Source organism: Capricornis sumatraensis, chromosome 16, assembly GCF_032405125.1.
Source record: "Capricornis sumatraensis isolate serow.1 chromosome 16, serow.2, whole genome shotgun sequence".
Lineage (NCBI taxonomy): Eukaryota > Metazoa > Chordata > Mammalia > Artiodactyla > Bovidae > Capricornis > Capricornis sumatraensis.
In genome coordinates, this window is record NC_091084.1 from 82,348,021 (window position 1) to 82,361,671 (window position 13,651).

A 13,651-nucleotide genomic window follows, 5' to 3' on the forward strand; every position below is an offset into this window, starting at 1 on the left:
ACATTAAGAAGAGGTGGCAAGAATACACAGAAGAACTGTACAAGAAAGATCTTCACGACCCAGATAATCACGATGGTGTGATCACTCATCTAGAGCCAGACATCATGGAATGTGAAGTCAAGTGGGCCTTAGAAAGCATCACTACAAACAAAGCTAGTGGAGGTGATGGAATTCCAGTGGAGCTGTTTCAAATCCTGAAAGATGATGCTGTGAAAGTGCTGCACTCAATATGCCAGCAAATTTGGAAAACTCAGCAGTGGCCACAGGACTGGAAAAGGTCAGTTTTCATTGCAATCCCAAAGAAAGGCAATGCCAAAGAATGCTCAAACTACTGCACAATTGCACTCATCTCACATGCTAGTAAAGTAATGCTCAAAAATTCTCCAAGCCAGGCTTCAGGAATATGTGAACTGTGAACTTCCTGATGTTCAAGCTGGTTTTAGAAAAGGCAGAGGAACCAGAAATCAAATTGCCAACATCTGCTGGATCATGGAAAAAGCAAGAGAGTTCCAGAAAAACATCTATTTCTGCTTTACTGACTATGCCAAAGCCTTTGACTGTGTGGATCACAATCAACTGCGGAAAATTCTGAAAGAGATGGGAATACAAGACCACCTGACCTGCCTCTTGAGAAATCTGTATGCAGGTCAGGAAGCAACAGTTAGAACTGGACATGGAACAACAGACTGGTTCCAAATAGGTAAAGGAGTACATCAAGGCTGTATATTGTCACCCTGCTTTTTTAACTTATATGCAGAGTACATCATGAGAAACGCTGGGCTGGAAAAAACACAAGCTGGAATCAAGATTGCTGGGAGAAATATCAATAACCTCAGATATGCAGATGACACCACCTTTATGGCAGAAAGTGAAGAGGAGCTAAAAAGCCTCTTGATGAAAGTGAAAGAGGAGAGTGAAAAAGTTGGCTTAAAGCTCAACATTCAGAAAATGAAGATCATGGCATCCAGTCCCATCACTTCATGGGAAATAGATGGGGAAATAGTGGAAACAGTCTCAGACTTTATTTTTGGGGGCTCCAAAATCACTGCAGATGGTGACTGCAGCCATGAAATTAAAAGACGCTTACTCCTTGGAAGAAACGTTATGACCAACCTAGATAGTGTATTCAAAAGCAGAGACATTACTTTACTGACTAAGGTCCGTCTAGTCAAGGCTATGGTTTTTCCAGTGGTCATGTATGGATGTGAGAGTTGGACTGTGAAGAAGGCTGAGCACTGAAGAATTGATGCTTTTGAATTGTGATGTTGGAGAAGACTCTTGAGAGTCCTTTGGACTGCAAGGAGATCCAACCAGTCCATTCTGAAGGAGATCTGCCCTGGGATTTCTTTGGAAGGAATGATGCTAAAGCTGAAACTCCGGTACTTTGGCTACCTCATGCGAAGAGTTGACTCACTGGAAAGGACTCTGATGCTGGGAGGGATTGGGGACAGGAGGAGAAGGAGACGACAGAGGATGAGATGGCTGGATGGCATCACAGACTCGATGGACATGAGTCTGAGTGAACTCCGGGAGTTGGTGATGGACAGGGAGGCCTGGCGTGCTGCAATTCATGGGGTCACAAAGAGTCAGACACGACTGAGTGACTGAACTGAACTGAGGTTGCTTATCTAGAGGGTTAGACCATCCCTACATTCCTAAAGAGGCTGAGCCCTGAGTTACCTTGCTCTCCATAGCTTTTGGTTTCCACAATTGCCTGTCAACCCTTCTCTAGGCCCAGAAACATCATGATATGCCCCAGTGAATTCCATAGGTTCCATAAATACTCCTTCCAGCCCTTGCTATACAGCAGTGCTCACTGCTAATCCGGTGAGACCCTAACTTTCTTGTTTATTCAAGTGATAATTTTATAAAATTTCCCTTCCTAAGAAGTGAGTTTAACTCACACACACACTACATCTTTTTAAATTTTTTTTTGGTTTGAGTAGCATTAGTTAATGTTTTGTTTTGTTTTTTAAGTTATTGAAGTTCTCCTGATTATTCCTCAGCTCACGTCTACTCAGTGCTATCCCCTCTCTAAATAGAGGAAGTCAGTAGAGAATTTACAAAGCGTCACTTTCTGCCACATAAGATGCTTTAGTCCCATACAATCAGTAGAGTGACATTAGAAATTACTCAAATTTCCTGACGGATGGACTCTCATTATCTCTCACTTCAGTCGTAATAAGGATAATTCACTATATGCAAGTTTTGCCCGCCGTTTCAGTGCAATGTAATTGGGAATGAGCAAAATGCCAGGGCAATATAACATGGAAACTTACGTTACCGTACGGAAAATAGATAGTCGAAGAGAATGTCCTGTATGCCTCAGGGAACTCAAACACCGCTCTGTATCAACCTAGAGGGGTGGGATGGGGCGGGAGGCGGGAGGGAGGTACAAGAGGGAAGGAATATATGTATACCTATGGCTGATTTATGTTGAGGCTTGACAGAAAACAGCAAAATTCTGTAAAGGAGTTATCATTCAATTAAAAAATACATAATGTAAACAAAAAAGATGCCAGGGTAAAATCTGCTATCTTGTCGAAAATTTCACGTTTTTTTTCTTTTTAAATACAGCATATTTGAAGCTTTAAAAACTTACAAAACAACAGAGTGAGTCAGCATTATTGTGTCATGACATTCCTTCTTTTTATTCCCCCTTTCAACAATGGAAAAGCAGCATCTCTCTCCCCTGGTGGCTCAGCAGTAAAGAATCCGCCTGCAATGCAGGAGAGACAGGAAACGCGGCTGCGACCCTGGGTCGGGAAGACCCCTAGAGAAGGGAATGGCGACTCTGTCACTGATCCTGCTCCTGATGCCAGTTGTCTTGCTGTCCTCACTGTCAGCACTGTTCACTGAACCCAGGGCAGGCAAGGTGAGAGCTGAGAGGCTGGAAAGAGACTCGAGGTGCCCTAGGAACTGCAGATACGGTTATTCTCGCCTGTTTGATCAGCAGCCGCAGCAGTAGACATGCTGCATTCTCTCCTCTCTGGCTGACCCAGCGGACACGGCGGGAACACAGCAGTAATGCGGCAGGTTGGTTTGGGTGGAGCCCGCATATGCCTACAGCACAAAGCAGCTCCCGACCAAGCCAGTACCTCCTGAGCGCATGCGCAGTGCTGTAAATGAGCTCAGCTGTTGCAAAACGTGGAGCGAGAGCCTGACCACGCCACCTTGGGTAAATTGCCCTCTCCCTACATCTACCTGTTCCAGCATCCTTGCCTGGGAAATCCCATGGACAGAGGAACCTGGTGGGTGGGCTATATCCATGGGGTCGCAAGAGTCAGACGTTACTTAGTGACTAGACCACCACCACCATCCGCGAATAAAAGCACCTTTGAGGAGTTGTGGGATCCAGCACTATATGCCAACAGACCTGAGCAGAGTCCTTCCCACCTGTGCGTCGGATAATAGGCATACAGATCTTGGCATGGCTGCAGAACCAACAGCCAGCCAACTGGCCCTGACCCCTCTTGGCTGTGACTGGGGAAAACTGCAAGAATGATAGGGTTGGTCTGACATCCATGGATGAGAGAGACTTTGCAGAAGTTCAGCATTCCCAAGGAGAGATTTTAGTATCCCGTTGATGTGCTGATGTGTGCTCTGCTAATGTGCTGAGTCACTTCAGTCCTGTCTGACTCTTTGCCACCGCATGGACTGTAGCCCGCCAGGCTCCTCTGTCCTTGGGATTCTCCAAGCAAGAGTACTGGAGTGGGTTGTCATGCCCTTCTCCAGGAGATCTTCCCAACCCAGAGAATGAATCTGAGTCTCCTGCAGCTTCTGCATTGAAAGCAGATTCTTTACCACTGAGCCACTGGGGAACCCTGACTCCATTGGAGCAGGGGAAAAAAAGACTTTGTGTCCATTAGAAGAAGCAGGACCTTGCCACCCATCCAACAAGGCAACAGAGCACAGAGCTGAACTAGCTGGCAACAGTGTCTCCCAGGAAGCAGAGGGGTAGGGTGATTGTACGTCTGTAGAGTTCTGTAGAGGAATGTGTTTCTCTGTCACAGCACCCAGAGTCCTAAGGCAGGATCTTCGTGACTGGGGGAGGGAAGAGATAGGGAAAGAGGAAGATAAGAATATCATTAAAAGGATTTGTTTTCTGCTGTTTTCATGACTCCTGCAGGAAGCCCAACCATGACTGTGAGAACTTCATCTAAGGATGCTCACATCTGGCCTGAAGTGAACTCAACGCCCCAAGTTCTAACACATGTGTTCCCCAACTGCATCAGCTCATTGTGCACATTCTCAGGTGTGACAGGAGAATGAACTTTGGTAAACAATAAACACACTCAGAAAACTGGACCATGCTCTAGGGACAAGGGAAAAACCACAATTTGAGCTATATTGCCACACTGCAAAACGAAAGAAAGGTTGTCAGTAGCCAACCTGGTAAGCTGCAAGAACCAGAGAAGACATACAAGCTGAAGGTATCAGTTGCAAGGGGAAGCAAGTGTGTGGAGTTGGCATAGTTACACGAGATTGGAGAAAACTCCAGACATTACAGTAAAATGCGACTGAACTTTTTGGCCAACCTAATAGTAACATGAAAACATATGCAAATATATAACACAAGATAAATGATAACTCCTGCTGCTGCTGCTAAGTCACTTCAGTCATGTCCGATTCTGTGCGACCCCATAGACAGCAGCCCACCAGGATCCTCCGTCCCTGAGATTCTCCAAGCAAGAATATTGGAGTGGGTTGCCATTTCCTTCTCCAGTGCATGAAAGTGAAAAGTGAAAGTGAAGTAGCTCAGTCGTGTCTGACTCTGAGACCCCATGGACTGCAGCCCACCAGGCTCCTCTTTCCCTAGGATTTTCCAGGCAAGAGTATTGGAGTGGGGTGCTATAGTCAGAATTACAACAATGTGATCTGAAGGATGAAGGAGGAAGTAAACTTGTCATTAACTACAGATGATATAATTCCACCCAGAGAAAATCTTGAAGACTCCCCCAAAAAACTGGCATAAGTAATCAATAAATTCAGTAAACATACAAGATATAAAATTGATGTACAGAAATTAGTTGCATTTCCATGCACTAACATCTAACAGAGTTCTGTCTCCTAAGGAAGTCATCATGGCCCCTTAAGAACAGACTCTTACATCAATGCTTCAGAAAAACCTATATATATCTGATGCTGGGAAAGATTGAGGGCAGGAGGAGAAAGGAGCAACAAAGAATGAGATGGTTGGATGGCATCACCAACTCAATGAACAAGAGTTTGAGTAAACTCTGGGAGATAGTGAAGGACAGGGAAGCCTGGCATGCTGCAGTGCATGGGGTTGCAGAGTCAGACACGACTTAGCAACTACACAGCAACCACAAATACCTGAATGGGAGGGCAAAACATCCTTTATTCGTATTACAGGTTCCTTATCATAGGATAAGCCCCACCCACCAGAGTTTCAACAATCCCCCCTTTCTAAATCTTATACATGTGTAAACTCATGGAAGATTTGGCAAAGACTTCAAATACACCTGCCTTTACAGTCCTTAATTAAACAGAATAGTTCATGCAGCTCATTGAAAATGAGACCTCCCAAACATTCATTAAGAGCCCAGTGAATCTCCAAGGGTAATATGTAAATGTAAATGACATCTAGTTTATATCAGTTTGTTCAAGTTTCAAATCAATAGTGAATGCTGCTACACCTGCTGTTCCTCTTTTGAATGAGACCTCAATGACCAAAATCTTTATGCCTTTCTTCAACAATGGAACCGATGGAACACTGCCCATCCCACTACTTTGTCTCCTGGCCCCTGAGGATTTCTGGGAATAAACAGCATTAAGCCACACTATCAATTCTACTCCAACCAACATGTCACCCCGTGCAGCCATAAATCTCTAGGAGATAAAACACGGCACACACACGGGAGGAAAAGACGTATACCAATTTCCATATTTGTTTCAATTTCCATATTTGTTTTTACTCCCTGCAATATTGAATATTCAGTAGTGCTATTATTACAATAATTTCCCACACAAGTCTCCTCACATCAAATTTTAATAGATCCTTTTGCGGTCAGAAATAATTGGGTGATCCGATCCCATTGGCTATGTCAAACAGAGTAATTTTCCAGGCTAAGGAGGGTGGAAGAGAAAGAAAAGTTGGAGTCCCACAGTGGCAGAAATTGCTATTGGCTGTGACATGGATTTTGAATATCATCTCCCATCAGAAATCCCCACTGGATACCAGTTGCAAGAAATTACATCATCAGACTCATGAGTAAACGATACTGAAGGGACCACGTGCGTCATTCCATTTCTCTTTATGATTCAAATCACCTGCTCCTTCCTTAGATTACAGCTGGTGGAAACTAGGATGTAATCAAAATTTTAGTAGATATTAAGCCCCCAAAGAGGCTTTGCACAAGCATAAACTATCTCAGACTGATCTTCCCAGGAGGCACAACTAAGCCAATTGTATACCTTGTTTCTGTCCAAAGACACATTTCTCCTCTGTGTTCCATTTCATTTTTGTCAGACGCCCAGAATGGACATCAGTGAGCACCACGTCTGGATTATGCTACATCCAAATATTTGAGGGACAAGGTTTCCTCAGTCCTGGGGCCTCTGTCAGATCTCTCCTTCAGGGTCAGAAGGCTGGGATGGAACAGGGCTCCCTCTCACAAGCAAAAAAGAAGCAGCAAGGTTCTAAACCTTAATGTTTCACAAATACATATATATTAATAAATGTTGAGGCCACTCCTCATGTAGGATGAAAACTATGAACCTCCAAGACGTAAAGATATCGTGTTCATATGGCAACAAGTCAGCTGTTGGTCCATATTGGCATGTTGCATATCGAATTAAGCCCTCTTTGTCAAAGGCACCAGGAATTTTATAGTCCATTCATAGGAATATTATTGAGGGTTAAGATGATTCTAAAAAGACAAATCTATCAAAAATCTCAACCTATGACTTTAGCAACACAGTCTCTTCTTTTGCAACCTCTTCAAGGCATCTTTGATTTCTTTGTTTCTCAAACTGTAAATCAAAGGATTCAGCATGGGAATCACCACCGTATAGAAGACTGATGCAAATCTGTCAAAGCTGGAGGAACCACCAGTGCTGGAACTCAAATAGACAAACATACCTGAGGTATAGAAGAGAGTGACTGCTGTCAGGTGGGAGGCACAGGTGCTGAAAGCCTTGGACCTGCTGCTTGCTGTCGTGATCTTCATGATGGAGATGACAATGGAGACATAGGATATCATGATAATGGAAACATTTATTACCCCAAAGATCATTGTCGATAAAGCAGTAAAGAGTTGTACAGAGAATGTGTCAGTGCAGGAGAGAACTAACAGCTGGGGCAGGTCACAGAAGAAGTGGTTGATGACATTAGGCCCACAGAACTGGAGCTGGAGCATGAAACACAATTGGAATATAGTAGACGAGAGTCCAGCCAAGTAGGATCCCAGCACCATCCGACCGCAGAGAGTGGGCGACATGACTGACGAATAGAGGAGCGGGTTACAAATGGCGGCATATCGGTCATAAGCCATGGTGGTCATGAGGCAAGACTCACTCAGCCCCATGGTGGAGAACACAAAGTACTGAGCAGCACAACCCACTAAGGTGATAGTTTGCCGCTCCTGGAAGAAGTCGTAGAGCATCTTGGGGGCTGTGGAGGTCACGTAGCAGATGTCCATGAAGGACAGGTTACTGAGAAAGAAGTACATGGGGGTGTGGAGGTGGGAGTCCATTCTTATTAAGATGAGGAGTGACAGGTTCCAAGTCAGGGTCAAAATGTATATCACCAGGAATACGACAAAGAGCACTACTATGATTCTGGGGAAATCTGAGAATCCCAAAAGGATAAATTCAGTGATCTCTGTGATATTTCCTCCTCCAATCATTGGCTTGATGCTCCTAAAATCAGAAAAGAGACAAGAGAATACATTGCCTACTCATGAAATGATAGCATTACAAGTCTCATACACAACATGTTTTCCCCCATTGAGCACTGGAAAAGTCGAAATGCTCCACTGTCTTAGGGAGAGACCCCAGCTTTTCATCTTGAATTGTCAAGAAGTACCTTCTCAATGTTCCATGGAATACAGAGTCCATGGAGTTCTCCAGGCCAGAATGCTGAAGTGGGTAGCCTTTCCCTTCTCCAGGGGGTCTTCCCAACCCTTGGATCGAAGCCAGGTCTCCCGCATTGCAAGCAGATTCTTTACCAGCTGAGCCACCAGGGAAGCCCAAGAAGACTGGATTGGGTAGCCTATCATTTCTCCAGCAGATCTTCCCAACCCAGGAATTAAACTGGTGTCTCTGCAGTTGCAGAATTGCAGGCAGATTCTTTACCAGCTGATCCACAAGGGAAGGCAATTTATTTTATGAGGTCTCACAAAAATTAAAAGGCTATTTTTTAAATTGACTGAAACTTTGAAATAAAGCAAACTCTATCTCTGCCAAAGCAATTGAAATTCTGTGCTTGTGTATAATGAAGAGACCTTTGGTTAAAACAAGAGGGATTTTAAAGGCCTCTGATGATTTAATATACGTGACTGTTGCTTTACAATAATAAAAGGATAAGCAGCATCATTTCAGGATAAATTTGAACTAGCCCTTCTTCCCATGATGGTCACCGAAATAGGTTTTCAAAAATTTCTTCTTTCCCCATAAAAAATTACACTGTTTATGGAGCTGGTGCAGCCCCTGGGATTGGGGGAGGCATGCCAAGGGTGCCCCAGATGGAGACCCGACGGTCATCTGATTTCCTGCAACCCAAATGCAGAGGGGCTAGTGGGCCGTGCAGAGGCAACCTAGATGATTTATCAATGGTGCAGTATAGATGGAGAAGTCTGGAGGCTACTATAAAAATAAGACTGAAAACCAGAGGCAGGAGGCTTAAGTCCGAATCCTGAGAACACCAGAGAACTCCTGGCCCCAGGGAACATTAATTGACAGGAGCTAATCAAATGCCTCCATACTTACACTGAAACCAAGCACCTTCTGAGGGCCAACAAGTTCCAGAGCAAGGCAAATTCTCCAGCAACACAGGAACACACCCCTGAGCTTCAATATACAGGCTACCCAAAGTCATTCAAAACCCACTGACATCTCATAACTCATTACTGGACACCTCATTGCTTTCCAGAGAGAAGAAATCTGGCTCCACCCACCAGAATACCAACACAAGCTTCCCTAACCAGGAAACTTTGACAAGCCACCCATACAACCCCACCCACAGCAAGGAAACTCCACAATAAAGAGAACTCCACAAACTGCCAGAATATAGAAAGGCCACCCCAAACACAGCTATATAACCAAGATGAAGAGACAGAGGAATACCCAGCAGGTAAAGGAACAGGAGAAATGCCCACCAAACCAAACAAAAGAGAAAGTGATAGGGAATCTATCTGATAAAGAATTCCGAATAATGATAGTGAAAATGATCCCAAAACTTGAAAACAAAATGGAATCACAGATAAATAGCCTGGAGACAAAGATCGAGAAGATGCAAGAAAGGTTTAACAAGGACCTAGAAAAAATAAAAAAGAGTCAATATATAATGAATAATGCAATAAATGAGGTCAAAGACACCCTGGAGGCAACAAATAGTAGAATAATGGAGGCAGAAGATAGGATTAGTGAGGTAAAAAATAGAATGGTAGAAATAAATGAATCAGAGAGGGAAAAAGAAATGAGGACAATCTCAGAGACCTATTGTATTCAGGAAAATATGAAATATTCAGGAAAATATGAAACACCCCAACATTCGAATCATAGGAGTCCCAGAAGAAGAAGACAAAACGAAAGACCATGAGAAAATACTTGAGCAGATAATAGTTGAAAACTTCCCTAAAATGGGGAAGGAAATAATCACCCAAGTCCAAGAAACCCAGAGAGTCCCAAACAGGATAACCCCAAGGCGAAACACCCCAAGACACATATTAATCAAATTAACAAAGATCAAACACAAAGAACAAATATTAAAAGCAGCAAGGGAAAAATAACACACAAGGGGATTCCCATAAGGATAACAGCTGATCTTTCAATAGAAACTCTTCAGGCCAGGAGGGAACAGCAAGACATACTTAAAGTGATGAAAGAAAATAACCTACAGCCCAGATTACCGTACCCAGCAAGGATCTCATTCAAATATGAACGAGAAATCAAATGCTTTACAGACAAGCAAAAGCTGAGAGAATTCAGCACCACCAAACCAGCTCTCCAACAAATGCTAAAGGATCTTCTCTAGACAGGAAACACAAAAAGAGTGTATAAATTCGATCCCAAAACAATAAAGTAAATGGCAATGGGATCATACTTATCAATAATTACCTTAAATGTAAATGGGTTGAATGCCCCAACCAAAAGACAAAGACTGGCTGAATGGACACAAAAACAAGACTCCTATATATGTTGTCTACAAGAGACCCACCTCAAAACAAGGGACACATACAGAATGAAAGTGAAGGGCTGGAAAAAGCTATTCCACACAAATAGAGACCAAAAGAAAGCAAGAATAGCAATACTTATATCCGATAAAATAGACTTTAAAACAAAGGCTGTGAAAAGAGACAAAGAAGGACACTACATAATGATCAAAGGATCAATCCAACAAGAAGATATAACAATTATAAATATATATGCACCCAACATAGGAGCACCACAATATGTAAGACAAATGCTAACAAGCATGACAGGGGAAATTAACAATAACACAATAATAGTGGGAGACGTTAATACCCCACTCACACCTATGGACGGATCAACTAAACAGAAAATTAACAAGTAAACCCAAACTTTAAATGATACAATAGGTCAGCTAGACCTAATTAATATCTACAGGACATTTCACCCCAAAACAATGAATTTCACCTTTTTCTCAAGTGCACAAGGAACATTCTCCAGGATAGATCACATCCTGAGTCATAAATCTAGCCTTGGTAAGTTCAAAAAAATTGAAATCATTCCAAGCATCTTTTCTGACCGTAATGCATTAATATGAGATCTCAACTAGAGCAGAAAAACTATTAAAAATTCCAACATATGGAGGGTGGACAACACGCTGCTGAATAACCAACAAATCACAGAAGAAATCAAAAAAGAAATCAAAATATGCATAGAAATGAATGAAAATGAAAACACAACAACCCCAAATCTGTGGGACACTGTAAAAGCAGTGCTAAGGGGAAAGTTCATAGCAATACATGGCATACCTCAAGAAACAAGAAAAAAGTCAAATAAATAACCTAACTCTACACCTAAAGCAACTAGAAAAGGAAGAAATGGAGAACCCCAGAGTTAGTAGAAGGAAAGAAATCTTAAAAATTAGGGCAGAAATAAATGCAAAAGAAACAAAAGAGACCATAGCAAAAATCCACAAAGCCAAAAGCTGGTTCTTTGAGAAGATAAATAAAATTGACAAACCATTAGCCAGACTCATCAAGAAACAAAGAGAAAACTCAAATCAATAAAATTAGAAATGAAAATGGAGAGATCACAACAGACAACACAGAAATACAAAGGATCATAAGAGACTACTATCAGCACTTATATGCCAATAAAATGGACAACTTGGAAGAAATGGACAAATTCTTAGAAAAGTGCAACTTTCCAAAACAGAACCAGGGAGAAATAGAAAATCTTAACAGACCCATCACAGGCATGGAAATTGAAACTGTAATCAGAAATCTTCCAGCAAACAAAAGCCCAGGTGAATTCTACCAAAAATTTAGAGTAGAGCTAACACCTATCCTACTCAAACTCTTCCAGAAAATTGTAGAGGAAGGTAAACTTCCAAACTCATTCTATGAGGCCACCATCATCACCCTAATACCAAAACCTGACAAAGATGCCACAAAAAAAGAAAACTACAGCCCAATATCACTGATGAACATAGATACAAAAATCCTTAACAAAATTCTAGTAATCAGATTCCAACAACACATTAAAAAGATCATACATCATTACCAAGTGGGCTTTATCCCAGGGATGCAAGGATTCTTCAATATCCGCAAATCAATCAATGTAATACACCACATTAACAAATTGAAAAATAAAAGCCATATGATTATCTCAATAGATGCAGAGAAAGCCTTTGACAAAATCAACATCCATTTATGATAAAAACTCTCCAGAGGCCAGGAATAGAAGGACCATACTTCAACATAATAAAAGCTATATATGACAAACCCACAGCAAACATTATCCTCAATGGTGAAAAGTTGAAAGCATTTCCCCTAAAGTCAGGAAAAAGACAAGGGTGTCCACTTTCACCACTACTATTCAACATAGTTTTGGAAGTTTTGGCCGCAGCAATCAGCAGAAAAAGAAATAAAAGGAATCCAGATAGGGAAAGAAGAAGTAAAACTCTCACTGTTTGCAGATGACATGATCCTCTACATAGAAAACCTGCAACACCAGAAAATTACTAGAGCCATTCAATGAAATTAGTAAAGTTGCAGGATATAAAATCAACACACAGAAATCCCTTGCATTCCTATACACTAATATTAGGAAAACAGGAACAGAAATTAAGGAAACAATTCTATTCACCATTGCAACCAAAAGAAGAAAATACTTAGGAATAAATCTAAATCTACCTAAAGAAACAAAAGACCTACATATAGAAAACTATAAAACACTGGTGAAAGAAATCAAAGAGGACAGAAATAGATGGAGGTATATACCATGTTCATGGATTGGAAGAATCAATATAGTGAACCTGAGCATACCACCCAAAGCAATCTATAGATTCAATGCAATCCCTGTCAAGCTACCAATGGTATTTTTCACAGAACTAGAACAAATAATTTCACAATTTGTATGGAAATACAGAAAATCTTTAAAACCAAAGCAATCTTGAGAAAGAAGAATGGAACTGGAGGAATCAACTTGCCTGACTTCAGGCTCTACTACAAAGCCACAGTCATCAAGACAGGATGGTACTGGCACAAAGACAGACATATAGATCAACTGAACAAAACAGAACATTCTGACAGAATGTGGTCCACTGGGGAAAGGATGGCAAACCACTTCAGTATTCTTGCCTTGAGAACCCCATGAACAGTAGGAAAAGGCAAAACGATAGGATACTGAAAGAGGAACTCCCCAGCCCATTATGCTACTGGAGATCAGTGGGAAAATAACTCCAGAAAGAATGAAGGGATGGAGTCAAGGCAAAAACAATACCCAGCTGTGGATGTGACTGGTGATAGAAGCAAGGTCTGATGCTGTAAAGAGCAATATTGCATAGGAACCTGGAATGTCAGGTCCATGAATCAAGACAAATTGGAAGTGGTCAAACAAGAGATGGCAAGAGTGAACACTGACATTCTAGGAATCAGCAAATTAAAATGTACTGGAATGGGTGAATTTAACTCAGATGACCATTATATCTACTACTGTGGGCAGGAATGCCTCAGAAGAAATGGAGTAGCCATCATGGTCAACAAAAGAGTCCCAAATGCAGTACTTGGATGCAGTCTCAAAAACGACAGAATGATCTCTGTTCGTCTCCAAGGCAAACCATTCAATATCACAGTTATCCAAGTCTATGCCCCAACCAGCAATGCTGAAGAAGCTGAAGTTGAATGGTTTTATGAAGACCTACAAGACCTTTTAGAACTAACACCCAAAAAAGATGTCCTTTTCATTATAGGGGAATGGATTGCAAAAGTAGGAA

The 13,651-nt window shown here is 41.9% G+C and overlaps 1 protein-coding gene across 1 annotated transcript; it reads right to left on the reverse strand.

Moving 5' to 3' along the window:
• Window positions 1-6,932: 6,932 nt before the first annotated feature.
• On the reverse strand, window positions 6,933-7,874 carry LOC138092987 (olfactory receptor 5AN1-like). The gene has a single exon (XM_068989070.1). The coding sequence runs from the start codon at window positions 7,869-7,871 to the stop codon at window positions 6,933-6,935; it is 939 nt and encodes a 312-aa protein (XP_068845171.1). The 5' UTR covers window positions 7,872-7,874.
• Between the last annotated feature and the right edge of the window lie 5,777 nt (window positions 7,875-13,651).